Source organism: Lichenostomus cassidix, chromosome 1Aa (genome assembly GCF_008360975.1).
Source record: "Lichenostomus cassidix isolate B80296 chromosome 1Aa, HeHo_3.0, whole genome shotgun sequence".
Classification (NCBI taxonomy): Eukaryota; Metazoa; Chordata; class Aves; order Passeriformes; family Meliphagidae; genus Lichenostomus; species Lichenostomus cassidix.
Genome location: NC_139480.1, coordinates 3,985,615 through 4,000,530, shown reverse-complemented (window position 1 = coordinate 4,000,530; position 14,916 = coordinate 3,985,615). Strand labels below are relative to the sequence as shown.

The following is a 14,916-nucleotide window of genomic DNA, read 5'->3' as shown; positions in this document are numbered from 1 at the left end:
CAATCACTTTGGAGTGCAATGGAAACAATTGCACAGCACCATTTCAGAGATGGAAATGGAACAGGGCTGATGAAACAGCAATGACTACACAAGGACTGAGGGAGAGCCTTCCACCACATCTTGTCCTGCTATTGCCTCTTGTGAACCTTCTCAGCCAGCCTCAGCTAAGGGCTAAAATGAAGGTCATGTTACTTTAGGACAAGGAACTTTTCTGTGGCCAAATGTGCACTCCTCACCCACTGCAGAATTACACTGTGCAGCCCTATAGCAAAAGGAAAACCCCAAACACCAGTACACCTCAAAACAGGGGGCAAGTTTCTAATAGGGAAGCTGTTTTAATCTATTTCCAGTCAAAACTTTACACAGTACAGGACTTATTCCAGCCCCTACCAGTGCAGAACTCCCCAGACAAGCAGAAGTTCCATTGTGAAACCAACTGCACTGAGCAATATAAATAATCCATTCAGAGAGCTGTGTGCCATGTGTTCCAAAAGCCTTTTGATGTGCCAGCAGAAGTAGGATTTTGACCCTTCATTAAGGAAGAAAAACAAAAAAGGACTTAATTTCCAAAAAACAGTTTAAAGCTGCACAGCTGCAAATGTAGCCAAGCGTGTCTAGCTCACTGAGGGGCATCCGAGACTTTGATTTGCATCTAAGGCTTCAAACCACTTTGAAGTCAGGAAAAAAACCAACAAACCAAACCCCCAAAAAAACCCCACCAAATATCTTCACATGCTCTGAGCTCAGCCTTTACATCTAACCCAGCCAAGTCAGAAAATCCAAATCCTTTATTTTTTACCCCTGAACTAGGATTGTTTTCTTAGGAAAAATACAAGGCATAAAGAAAAAATAAAAGATCATTCCTATCCGTCTCTTAAGGGGAGTTGTCCTGCAATGAGCAAAGCCTGGCTCTGGCTCCACTAGGGATTCCAGTCCAGTGGATCCTGGATCCCTGCTCCAAGGACTATCCCCCATGTGAATTCTGGATGGGTCTCTCCCCAGCTGTGTCTGCATCCAGCCTGGGATGTGGGGTGATGCAGCTGCTGTGTGCTCACTCGCTCCTCAGGACAGCTGCAAAGTGTTTTGCATTTTTGTGTTTACAGACAAATAGAGTTTGCTAAGAGGAGAGCAAACAGGGCAAAGCCCTGCACTTCACACTTGGAGCAAAAAGTGCCAGTCCTGGGGTGACACAGAGTCTTTTCCAGCACCAGTATCACCCCAGGCTTTCCCTTACCCCAGATCAGGGCTGGCTAATGGGGCTTTCAAATACAGTTTGAATCAGATCCTGCAGATATTTCAGATGTTTATTTTAAACTAAGCAAAAGGCGAGTTCTCCACTTCCAGTAAACACTCCCTTGTAAGGGATCCATCTCTGAGTCTGCTCTGGAGCCCAGCACAGGCTGATGCTGCACCATCAGGGCTTTGCACTGAAGCAGCTCCTACACCTCAACCACAGAAACCAAACTCTGTAGCTCAGCTCTTCATGTAGGTTAACTAGGACAGCCCTAGTCCTAGTTAACCTACAGGTGTTAACCTACAGCTGCAGAAAAAAATCTTCCCTGGTCAGGAAAGATTTCAACAGCTCCCCTTCCTCCCCCTTCACAGCATTAGGGTTTTGCAGAACATTAAGCACATGAAGGCATTTAATCTATGAAGCAATTTTAGGTCAAATATTTATTGGATTCCTTATAAAACAGTAAAAAAAGAGTCAGATCCACTGAGACAATCTTCCCGATTCAAGACATTTAAATACATATTGCAAACCAATTCTTTTGAGTGTTGTGCATATAAAAGTGTCACAGTTCAGGTAGTACTGAATAGTCTTTTTTTTTTATTTTCCTTTTCTATTAAAAAAGCAGACAATCTTTTCATTTCAGTCTCTAGCCCTGACAAAAAAAAGTCACACCCAGTTGGCCAGCCAGGGAAAATACATCCCTGCATCCCCAACTTCAGTATGCCTGCATGTGGGGCAGACAGATAAAGCAGATACTGCTCAAGCCTGTACAGGATGCACAGATATAATCCCCAAGACAACTGCAGGATATGTCTAAGATGAGGCAGGCAAAAGGATCTCTGTAGATCCATAGGGATCAACCAGCATTCCCCACCCTGCCCTTCCTTGGCCAGCTCAAGGATCACAGTGCTGCTCCTTCCTCCTCCTCCCTTGTCCAGTGTGGTCAGATGACCACTTGATATTTGGACTGTGTCATCCTCTGGTTGGTTTCCTGCAGTCCTGAAACATCCTGGTCGCTTTCAGACTGATCCAAATCCATGTCTGGAGAGAGCAATACCTAGAAAGGAGAACAGGCAGATGATGATGGAGTGAAAGGTCTCATATTTCTCAATCCTGCTTGCTGAACAAGTCAAGCACCCCTTACAGAGGTCTGCTGGCAGATCCAGTCCTCTCTGGCAGATGGGTGAGGTCTCAGGGTGATCTGAACCATCTCTCCAACAACAGCCAGGCAGATTTGGGCACAGACACCAGGACCATCTGGTGTCCCAGTCCCCTTCCTTGAGAGCAGAGTGGGCAGCTGAAGGCCCTGTTCCCATGGCACAGGACTCACACATGGATGTTCAGGCCAGGCTGAAGCCTCAGTGAACATGCACAGAAATGAGGCCACGCATTTTGTGGACAGCGTACCACCTGGAGACCTTTTCCAACATCCCCAGCCACTTGTCACCTCCAGAGCACAGCCAGAAGGTCAGGCAGAGCCACAAGCTTAGTTTCAGCCATGGCCAACCAGCTCAGCAGTGGTGTCAGCCTGGCAGCACCTCATTTCTGCCTGGCACAACAGCTCCTGGCTCAGGACGAGTTCTGGGAGCCAAAGCAGAGCAGCGACACCTCTCACTGGTGTTTGAGGTAAAAAAGCACTTTTTTTTTGGCTGCAGGACCCAAAGGCTGCCCTTTGCCCCCAGGAACAGTAACATCCTCAGTAGTTAACTCCACACTGGAGGCCACCAGAGGCTGCATCAGCCTGGAGCATTTGCATGATACAGATGGAGCCATGTGCAGGCATCCTCCAGCCACATCATCTGGGAGAGGAAAAAGGCTGGATTTTACCCAGGTGATGGCTGCACTGACTGCAGAAGAGCTGAAACCCAATGCCAGCCAGCCAGCAGTTCACACAGGTAATATTCATGGTTGGACAGATTAGAATCACTGAATCCTCAAGGCTGGAAAAGACCTCCTAGCCTGAGTCCAAGTGTGAACCCAGCCCTGCCAAGTTCACCACTAAACCTAAATGTCCCTGAGCACCACATTTACATGTTTTTTCAACACATCTAGGGATGGTGATTCCACCACTTCTCTGGGCAGCCTGTGCCAGTGCCTGACTACCCTTTCAGTAAAGAAATTTTCCCTAATATCCCATCTCAACCTCTTCTGGTGTGACTTGAGGCTGTTCCTTCTTGTCCTGTTCTTGTTACCTGGGGGAAGAGATTGATCCCCACCTAGATCCAACCTCCTTTCAGGGATTTGAGGAGAGGAATAAGGTGACCCTGAGCCTCCTTTTCTCCAGGCTAAACACCCCCAGCTGCTCCTCATCAGACTTTTGCTCCAGACCAGACTGCTCCATCTCATCCTACACCTTTCTCCTTACCTCAAACACCCAGGTTTGGGCAAGAAAAGCTGCATTGCCACTATGAAGTGTCCCTGTTCCAGCTCAAAGGCCAAAGTCCAGGGATGATACATGGCCTTTCCACACAGAGAGAACATCCCCAAGAGCTCAACCAGTCCCAGAGCCCAGGATCCCTGGGCAAAACCAGGAGCAGGGGCGAATTACCCCTATCTCTGTCCATTTCCACACACAGTTGTGAATTCACTTGCCCTCCACTTGTTAACACTCAGGCAGCACCACGGGGCCAATCACCACAGCAACAAAACCACCAAACAGGAAAAACAAAACTCCAGTGAGTCAGTGACTTCAAAGGAGCACAAGAGCCGCAGGGGAAGATTTCCTCCTCCCCACCCTCTCACACACCCCAGCCCCTCCATCCAGTGTTGTTATCTTCACAGTCAGACACCCAAAGGACAGTAACAGACCAGATTAAGCTCTCTTGTTGTCCCTCTCATTGGTTTTAAGGATTTTTTTTTTCATTCAGGACACACACTGGAAAGTTTCCTTTTTCCTCACGTGAAGACTTCCTCTGTTTATCACATTAATATTGTGATGCTGTTGAACCTGAAAAATCATGTCGGTAATTCCTCACACACAGTATTGTGAACTCACTGAGCTCTGACAGGCTGCAGCAGACTGGTTGTGGGGCCTGATAAACTGGTGATTTGGGTGGGTTTCAGCTGAAAACTCAAACCCCCTTGGCAGCCAAGCAGGGATGGTGACACAGGGCTGTGCATCCACACCTTTTCAGGCTGCTACCTGCCCACCATACACTTGGAGGAAGCCACATGAGCCAGCAGTCCCTGAGTAACCTTTCCACAATTCCCCATGAAGCATCATCACAGCAGAGCACCTTGTCACCCACCATGACAGTGACAGGACATACCCTCAGATATCATTTTCAAGCCCAACTTCAATCTGGGAGTTTTCAGCTCAACTTGGACAAGGCTCTTCCCCTGCAGATGCATCCAGGTCAGGATCACAGCAGGGTGGTGGCACAGCTGGGAGTGGGACATGGTTTCCCAGTCCTGGGACAACGTGCTGCTGTCTCGCTCAGCAGTCCTCAAATACCTCACACATTCCACAGCTTGAGCTGCTCCAAATCAGTAAGACTGACAGGTGGGACAATTTCCTTCCAGAGGCACCTCTGTGCTCACCTTCATTTATCTTCCCTGTAAGGACCTGGCACCTGAGTTCACCATGAGTTTGAACTAAAAATTTAAAAAAAAAAAAAAAAAGAAGAAAATTGTTTCTCAACTAAGCAACAGGCAAATCCAACTTGCTCTTGGAGTTTCTAGTGTTTTTACACTAATAGCAGGTAGCACTGTATTGGTGTTTATCAGCATCTTCAGTCTAGTGAATGCCAAAATTCAGAGTTCCTTATGAAGGCAATTAGGACAGGTGCTGAACATGCTGACCAAAGGCAGGGCCTCATGCAGTGTATTAACTCTCTTCCCAACCTCAAACTAGCCTCTAGTTTCTCCTTAATTTTTCTCACAAGTACCACTCTCACTGGACTTTTCCTTTAAGGACTGCTCTGAAAATATAAGCCTTCAGGAAAGGAACAGAAACTCATCCACCTCCCTTGGGGAAAAAAAAAAAACAACTGAAAAAAGATCAAATAAAACATTATTAAAACTGCCTTGTTTTCCTGAGTGGAGGAAACAAAGAAATCACTGATAAGATCTAGAGTTCACTGGGAGTTACAAGGGCAAGGGAAAAGAGCCTCAGGGTCAAGGGCAGGACACATACAAAGCAAAAATGAGGACCTTGCAGATGAATTAATTTCCTCAGGCTGAACAGTACTGGATGCAGACTGGCACGAGAGAGAGACCTTTTTCTATCCCCCAAGAGGGAAAAAAATATACTCCATGAAAATTTACAAGGCAGGGCAGGAGACTGAAACAACACAAAGCTTAAGACTGACATGGAAGGAAGAAAGGGTGAAATTCTTCCAACCATAGAGGGAGTTTGTCCCTTTCAGGGATTCAGTGTAAAGAAGTAGCAAGAGCTCATCCTCTGGCTCACCAGAGGAGCCCTAAGGTTCACAAGAGGCTGCCACTTCCTTGGCTGCAGTCACAGAGTTACTGAGTGACACCAGGGATAGGATTGCTGTTGTTGGGTTTTTTCTTGCTGCCCAGCTGCTCTACCAAGCCAAGGACAAAACTGAGTTTTCCTGCTGCCCCCAGAGAAAACCCAGAGCGGGGGCTTTGAACAGGTTAACTTCAGCCCAGTCTTTCCATTCTCCTTCCTATCTCTCCTCCTCCTTTTCCAAACACAAACTGCTAGTTCATGTGAAAATAATGACACTCCACTGGTGAGATAGGCAGAGGGCTGAAATTCAAGTCGGCAGTGAGATGGGGAGCTGGTGGCGCCTGCAGCGAGACAGCCCTGATGAACCCTGATAAATGTGGGACACATTAGCTCTGCCCTACACAGACTCCTCAGCCCCCCTTTCTCCTCCACTGGGCAGCAGGGAGAGGAGAAATTCCCCCACCTGAACAGGTTATTAGCAGCAATAAGCCCAGCAAATGCTCATTTTCTGCTTTTAAGCCCAAATTCCAGTAAATCCAGCTGTAGGGCTCAGCCAGACAACATGATCTTCAGTTCACAGCTTAAGGAGCTGACACATGAAGCAGGAGCCTGTAGCTATTCCTCCAGGCCCAGTGCCAAGAAAGAGTTGGAAAACAGGTCACCCACTTGTGTATTTCTTCATTTGCTTCCTTCACTGCCCAAAATATCTGTCAGGCCAGAGGCACAGGAACATGCCTGAGCACAGAGGATGCAATCCCTGCAGACTGCTCTGAGTAGAAACCCGCCCACTTCCACTGCAGTGATGGCTCAGAGGTTTTGAGGTTGGACAGATGACCTGCACATTGCAGAATTTTTGCTGAAGTCTTCAGAGAAAAGCAGTCAAGTACTTGGAAGATGGGAGAAGCTTTTGATGGAAGGAGGTAGATGGTGAGAATTGTTTCCACCACTTGAAGCTTCCTCTCTATTGACCTGCCAGAAGAGGCTTTCCTAGGAAGCACATGGAAATGAGCAGGTATTGTCCTTTCAGGTTATCCAAAACTGAGCTAGAGGTCACAAAATAGTGTTCAGTGGAACAAGGCAGAGCTTCAGCTCCATTTCCATGGAGGAGCAATCCCTGTGACATCATCTGTGGGAGTGGATGCTGCAAGTTTTGGTTCCAAAAGCTTGAAGGAGGCTTGTGCCTCAACTAGAGGTGACAACTCCTTTCCTCTGCCTCTGAGCTGGTATAATTTTAACTGACCTTGGGCCTCAGGAATACATCCAGTGAGCAGGGCAGGGCTTTACCACCAGTGACCTGGTCAGGGCTGTTTGTCCAGAGGCAGGGCCAGGAGGAGTGACTCACTTGTCTCAACAGCTGCTCACATCTGCCAGAGCCAGGGTTCCCCTGACACTGCACAAGCAGTGGCCACATCCCCACTGTCCTCCTGGGAGAGGGAAGCCTTGGCTGCTGTGCAGACTGCGAAGCACACACTGTAAAACATTACTACCCCTGTGTGTGCTGTAATTCCACCAGTGATGGGCCATCCCACCCATCAGCACGAGAGCTGAGCTTCTCCTGATGAAAGAGCTCTCAGAGAGCAAGAGCTATTTCTGTTCATCCCAAATTCCTCAGCAGAAGCTCCTCCAGGAGCCAGTTTGTGATTGCCAGGAATTACCTCTGTAGGTCTTGCCAGTGAGCTGCAAGGATATCAGCAGTTGCACACAAACCACTGAAACCAGGCCTGGGTGCCAGGAGAAGGAAGGGACTTCCTCCCAGGTGTCTGCCCAAAAATCAGTAAGAAGCAGACACCACCTACCCAGCAAACCACACACCATTAAGAAGAACAAAGTCTGCTGGAACTGCAGCATTTCCTCCCCCATCATAACTTTTTAGTGTCAAGCTCAGACTGCACAAAAACCAGCTTCCTCCAGCTAAGGGACAATCATCGGGTTAAAAAAATACCAAATGCTGACAAAAATAGGATTCCCAGCTAAGCCTTGTCCTCTAAAAAGGATGCTAGCAATTACAGTGAGGAAAATAAGCTCTTCCCAGCCAAAATTAATTACAATTAAATTCAGCAAAGCTCAGAGTGACAGTTTCAGCCTGCACACACAGATCAGTGCAGAAGCCAGCTGATCCCCCCAAGTTACTGTCGTAATTCAGGGCAATATTTCAGTAACATTTCATGGGCTGTGACATTGCTCATGGTTAGACAGAGTTAATTTGACTTTGCAGGGTCATCACCCACACTCATGAAGCACCACCCCAGGTCTAGGCAATGTGATGTTCTGTTACAGAGTTGTGGTAAAACACACAGACAATCCCACAAGTTTGTATCCCTGGTCTCACCTGAGATTCCTCAGTCCTCCTGGCCCGAGGAGTTTCTATGGATCCATTGATGTCTAGGGTATCCTTCTGCTTGTATTTCCTCATGATCAAGCTGTCCACAACCCAGAACATAATGGCCTTGGACAGAAAGAAGTTACATGAATAGACTGCAGACACCAAAATACAAAATCATTCAATCACAGATATTTCTTCTCCTTTTGGGCTCTCCAGACATCCAGCCTTGATCAACCTCGTATCTGAATCAACCCTGCATCAACTGTGTCCATGGGAACTGAATGAGTCAAATTCCTAAGGTCCCTTCTTATCTAAGTCCTATTGATTCCACAGTTGTTGAAGACAAAGGGAAAAAAAAAAAGACCATGATAGCTTCCATCAGAATATAACCACTGAACCAAGCTCCATCCAAGGGTCATCTGCCTGAACCTGTCCATGGTCAGTTTTTGAGGACCAGAATTTGCTTTCTAATGAGGAAATGCAGCCTGGGATGGTGGAGAGGCAGGTCAATCCAATTTTGCCAGTGCTGCATTCATTGAAATGTGCGTGGGATGAGTTTAAAGTGAGTTCAACTCTGCTTGTCAAGGGAGCATCTGAATGTCAACACCTTGTTCCCACTTCCCATCTTAGGAACTGAGCAGCAGGTCAAGGATTACCCAGAATCAGGGGGACCAGGAAAGAGCTAAGATTTCAATAGGTTTTGTCAAACTAGTTTTGAGAAGAACAACAGTTCTGGGTAACCCTGTGCACCTTATCTTGCTGTAACACAATCTGAAGTGCAGCCAAATGACTGGATGAGCAGGTTGCAAAGTTACAAGCCATCCCATACAAGCTTAAAGGAGTTTTGGGCATCCCTGAGCCCATAGCATGCTGCTGAGATCAGCCCTCAGCTACCAAGACTCAGCTTTATTCCAGGAGGTGGAGAGTCAACCTCACAGCAGCTCAGAGGAAGGGATGGGAACTGGGCACAGAGACCATGGCAGTGACAGATATATTTATTTCCACACCCTTCCACCCCATCCCAGCCACTTCAAGGTTGTCCCCAGCCAGTCCCTGTGCACAATCCCATAAGCATGGACCATGATTTCCAAACCAGCCCACCCAGCACTTGCAGAGGCACCACTTACATTGACAATGAAAGGCACAACAAACATCACCAGGACAAGCTCCAGCTGAGGGTTTGGGATGTAACCCAGGAGGATCTGCTGAAGCTGCAGAGGAGAAAACATTTAGAAGCAGTATTTGAACAGCTCTGTCGCAAAACCTTTGATGACAACTGGTTGTCCCCTTACATGAGCAGCCAGAGCTCTGCAGCCTTTGCCTCAACCCAGCTCTTAGAAAGATTACACAGGATATTCCCTCAGCCCAGCTGCCAAACACATGACTTTGTACAGAAACAAGAACTGCAAGTCTTTCAGTGTAACTATCCATGACAACTGGTGGGACTTCCCTTGGCTCCCTAGAGCTCATCTGCACAATAAGGACACCAGCCATGAGCAGTAATCATGGAAAGGAATCCAACAGCATCTCTGGATCTGGATTTGTGCTGCTGAACAAGTTCACACCCAAGTATCAGCACTGTGGGCTACTGAGTTTGAAGGACAACCCTTGAACAGATAAGTGCTCCCAGACTGCTGCTCCAGGCATTAGGTGTGAGTGCACTCCAAACTGGAGTTACCATTGGCTCCCAAAACTGGGTTTTATGCCCATCACACCTACCTGCCACCAGGTACATGGCTAAAAGTCCCACAGGGTATTATTTTTATTTTTTTTAAGATAAACTTCTGCTCAACACAATTAGCATTGCATCAGGAACCTTGCAGAAGCAGCTGAGCAGGAAAAGACAACATGCTACTTGGGTAGTTGTTTCTAAATTAATCTAAAAGAGTCCCCCTGGTTTAGGCACAGGATCACAAAACACCAATGTGGACTGACTTGACAGAATAACAGAAATCCTCTGGCAGAACTGAAGGAGCTCAGCTGCCAGCCCAGCCCATTTTAACCTTCCAAGAATGGGAAAGAAAATTAAAGCATCATCTTATTCCATTAGTTTTTGACTAGCAAGAGAATGCACCAAAAGCCAAACCATTATGAAAGTCATGTTTCCCAAAATTAAGTAATAGCTAATGATTACAGAGTGATGTCAACAAGTGTGAGGATTAAAGGCCTTCAATAATGGGAACCATGAATCAGGCAAAGCTGACAAAAAAACAAACCACAACAGCTACAGCTAGAAAAATACTGCTTACCTTTGTCCAGCCAGGGATAAGCAGGACAAGGCTAATCACAGTCTTCTCAAAAACCATGATCAGCAAGTAGAGGATACACTGGCCAATCCAGGCAGCAGCTTGTGGAGGGTCACCTGGAAAAACGGCACATTAAATCTGGATTTAATAAGAGGACAGAAGGAAACAGCCTTGCAGAAAAGTAGCCTCATGCTTGATCCTGACCCTCCTGTCTAAAAGGACCAATCAGTACCTGCACGCTCCTCTATAAAATAAAGTAAATGCAAATCAATCATTAAAGATATCACTTGAAATTTGCTCCCTGCCAAGCCACAGAGTTGCCAGAAACAGTTTGAAAATTTCAAGTCACCATTTTCACTACAAGCAGGACAACTTCTCAGCCCTAACCTGAATTATTTTATTTCACTGATGAAGTGAAAGGCTGGCTATGTGACACCATCTGAGCAAGAGACAGGGGCTCCATCACCCCAGGTTTTAAAGCAATTCACTCAAAAAGAATCAATGCTGATTAAATACGAATGTTTCCAACAGGGTACTCACCAAGTAATAAGGAAAAGCATATTTGTATTGTTAACAACAATAATGGTTCTGTATCTATTACATGTGCTTGCTTCAGCCCTCTCTAAGCACTCTGCCAGCTGGTTATCACCTCCCCTGGCTCTCCAGAATATCTCAGGTCTGCAAAAACTGAGCCACTCTATCTGGCTTAGGAAAGCTGCAGCATTTCCTCTTACCACTTAAAACCAAAGATAACCCCTGGCAACACCTGTTCCCAGCATAATTGGGCTGGAATTTGGAATTCCATCCGTGCAAGGGAACCCATGCAGTTGGCACTGTGAAATGCCAGTGCTTGACATGGCCAGGTGACAGCAGGCTGGGAGCTCTGCCTCATTTTTCCCCACTTTTCAGCGCAATTTTGTCAAGATGGGGCAGGGGAAGACAATGCCAGCAGTTTGCAAAGGCACATTTATCCACACCAGTAAAAACCTCTGGCCACAAAAATCAGCAGCACACACTGGGATTTAGTGAGAGCTGGTGTCCAACCAAGCCTCAGCTCCGTGGGGATCTGCTTCCCAGCAAGAGCAAAACAGGTTTGCTTGTACATTTGTCCTTATTCTGACATTTTTTAGCGACATCCCTGAACATCTGCCTCATCGCAAAGCTACAGCTAAAATATAGAGGCATCCTAGTAGTGTCCCCAGTAGGATCACCTTGTGCCCCAAATTCTGAATTGCTCAAGCCCTGACTGAGAAGGACGCAAAGGAGGGGAGAGGGAAGGACTGGGAGGCCAAGGGTGCAGGGATGAGGAGAGCAAGCAGAGAGAGCCAAACCAGCAGGAACTGCACAGGGGGAGGGCAGGAAGAGGGAGCCAGGAAGGTTATGCACAAGCACACCCAGCAGAGCCCACGGAGGATTTTGGAGAGCAGAATCTCTGCTCCCTGGCAAGGAACAGCTTAATGGGTGGTCTGTGAGGAGAGGGAGCAGTGTTAGAGGCAGCTGGCAGCTACAGGCTGGTGTCAGAGAGGCTTTGATCCTCCTAAAAACCTCTCCTAAAAGGTTACGATGCCTGGCTGCCTTTGGCACACATCAGGTCTCGTACACCTTTTTGCCCCTTTCCCCAAAACCAAGCAATTCTGCCACAAACCCCCACATTCCCACCACCCATCAGAGCTCCGAGTACAAACAAAACAGGAAAACAAACACATCCGTTGTGTCCTTCCTGCATTTGAACTCTTTCCCTTTTGCTCTGTGTTGTCAGCTGTGCTCTGTCCCCCGTGGAGGGACAGGGCTAAGAGCCACAGGACCCTTTGTGAATCAGCTCTTCTGTGACAGCACTTCCCTCTGTCATCTCAGCTTGCCCAAAAAGCAGCAGCAAGTTTGAGATCCCTCCCAAATACCTGCCCCCTCACACCCTTTTGGGGACAGGTCACTGCCATTCACTATCACAACAGCAGGCTGTGGGTCTTCCTTCAGTGCAATGGACAGCCTGAGGCAGGTTTTGGCTCACACAGACACTAGGAAAAACAACCTGCTTTGACCCATCCTAGTATGGACTTGCCTGTGTATTCAAGGTTAACAGCCCTTCACCCCAAAAACTTTCATTTTAGTTTGCAAGAAAGCCATCTAAATGTTGGTACATTTTCTTGAGGTTTCCTTCAGAGACTGAAAATCTTTTTTCCCCTTGTTAAAGAGGAGTTTTTACTGTGCAACTGCTTTCCAGAAAGCTGGTCAGAAGCATCCTCACATTCAAACTGATGTCTTTAATGGATCAAGTGCTGTCCAGAGGTTATCCTGCTTCATGGATGAGAAAACATTCTTCTTACACAACGTGTTTTTATTACATAAATCTCAGAGAGTGTCCACAAGACTTTCTGCCACACCACAGTGCCAGCCAGCAAAAACTAATCTGATACCTGGAGGCTAAAAAAATTAAAACAAAATAGATGTCCTCCTCTTTGCTCAATTTAGAACTTTCCTTTCCTTGTAGGAGAGTGAGGAACTGGTCCAAAGGATCTTTGCAGCCTCCACATCACATCTGTTAGGAAATTATATGTATTACACTCCCTTTGTACCCTTCCAGTTTCTTGTCTCTGGTTCTAGTTGGGAGTTAACCCAGGACATCTCAGCTCTACACACTGAGTCTATCACAAGCCTCTCCCTTCAGCTTAATGAACATCCTCTGCTAAAACCTTCCTACAGCCATCTCCCATCATCACAGAAATTAATATCCTCTTCACTTTGAAGGGTGCAAGCACTGAGTTTTGACTGCTCTCCTCCAGCAGCATTCCTGGGGCTCCCCAAAAATCAGTAAAACTTCCTTGGAGCAGCCCAAGGACCACTGGAACCCCTGGCAACCTCACAGAAATGTGTCTCATGTTCCCCTCATGCGTGGGAGCCCAACTGCAGGGGAGCCAGAGCAGCAGTGCTTGAGCTATTTGAGCTGTTACCACACAACAGGATTAGTTTTAATCCAGGCTGCCTAATGCACCGAGCTGTCAGCACAGCCCACATGTCACTGCCAGACAGCTTTATTTACAGTCTTCTGGGGACTGTGTGAGCACAAAGCAGGTAGGAAAAAAGTTTAACCACACCAAATGGCAGCAAGAATGGAGGGTTTAGGGGGTTTGAGGAAAGGCAGATATTTGAAAGCATTCAAAGTTGTACTGGGTGACAAGGTGGAGGTGAAAAAAGGTCAATAAAAACTTTTTAAGAGATACTCAAACAGCACTTCCAAAACCAAGGGAGCAATTGTCAGTACCAAGTAGAGAGAAGGGTAGGAAAGGGCAGTAAACTCTGAATTGCATGACAGGCTTAGCTGAAGGGCAAGAACAGGTTTTCAGAGATGGAAATGTGATGCATCAGAGCAGCCAGATGGGTTCAGTGGACACCTCAGACCCTCTCTGGCATGTTCTGCATCTGAACTAAAATGACTGAATCATAGAATTGTTTGGGCTTTGAGGGATTCCATGGGCAGTGACACCTCCCACTAGACCAGGTTGTTCAAAACCCATCCAACCTGGCCTTGAACACTTCCAGGAATGGGGCATTCCCAATTCCTCTGGACAACCTGTTGCATTGCTGAACTGCAAAAAAGTGAGTGCACCCTTGGAATTTATCCCCAGTGTGCAGTGTCACAGCACTGCTCTGGATCTTTGGTCCCTAGGGGTATTCTTATTGCAGCAGAATAGGACTTTACAGGAATTCTTATTCCCAGAAACAGTTCTGCTCTCACCCAGCTCTAGGAGGCTCAGAGCTTTGCTCAGAGCAAAAGATCCAACCACACATTCAGTCCCTGAGCAGGACTCTCAGTCCTCTCCTTACTTTTCCCTCCTGGTCCTGGAGGTGGAAAGGCCCAGCAGGATGAGGACAGGAAAGCCCCTCAGGTTAGAGCTATTTCCAGCAGTATTTCCTCAAGCATTAGCAGCCAGCTCCCTTGACTGCTCCAGGACGTGGGAATATTTGTTATGGAAATTTTGTACAACATCACCACGGGGCCAAAAAGCAGCCTACACAGGTCCTCAGTTAAACTCAGCAGCTGGCACAGAGCATATTCTCTTACAACTAAATTTGACCAGCAGAGTTCAACAGGCCACTAAACAGACTTTGAAGGCCTCCAAGGAAGATGCCTTTCCATTTCCAGACACTGAAGGAGCACAAAGCATCAGGATTAGCTAGCCAGTGACCACAAATCAACATGCAGATGGGCATCCAGAGGGACATTTTCCAGTGAGAACACTTCCTCCCCCACATTTCTTAATGCTCCTTTAGAAAAATTTACTAGCGCATTGCAGGAAATCTCAATGCAAATCCATAGCATTTGCTTACTTAAACACTGGAGTAATCCCAAAGAAACATTAATGACAATTAAAATGTCCAGAGTTTCCCTCTAGGGAGCTGCTCATTGCCATGATGAGAGAGAAGAGAGCTGGACCAGTTTGGAGATGAGGCACAAAGTTCAACCAGACTCAATCTGCATGCTCTGACTGGAGCCAGCACCTCCCCTGCTCAGTCTGTACAGCCCCAACTGCACCTCCAAGAACTTGGGGATCCACCTCCCATGTATTTTGAAGCCTAAACTGCTTTGTTCTCCTCCCTGCATTGGATCCCTACAATGGCAGCATCTATGGTCATGACCTGCTGCAGCAATGATGCATTTGTGGAATTTCCCAGAATTATCAGAGAAGGGTTTGGGTTG

At 47.0% G+C, this 14,916-nt stretch overlaps 1 protein-coding gene across 1 annotated transcript in view; it reads right to left on the bottom strand.

The window, feature by feature from the left end:
* Window positions 1–1,659: 1,659 nt before the first annotated feature.
* Window positions 1,660–14,916, bottom strand: part of LOC146443085 (store-operated calcium entry regulator STIMATE-like) — a 29,045-nt gene continuing 15,788 nt past the window's right edge. The window contains exons 5-8 of the mRNA XM_085082411.1: window positions 10,224–10,336; window positions 9,102–9,185; window positions 7,981–8,097; window positions 1,660–2,291 (exon numbers count right to left, since the gene is read on the bottom strand). Coding sequence (XP_084938537.1) covers window positions 2,178–2,291; window positions 7,981–8,097; window positions 9,102–9,185; window positions 10,224–10,336 — 428 coding nt within the window. The 3' untranslated portion in view covers window positions 1,660–2,177. The remainder of the gene's footprint in view (window positions 2,292–7,980; window positions 8,098–9,101; window positions 9,186–10,223; window positions 10,337–14,916) is intronic.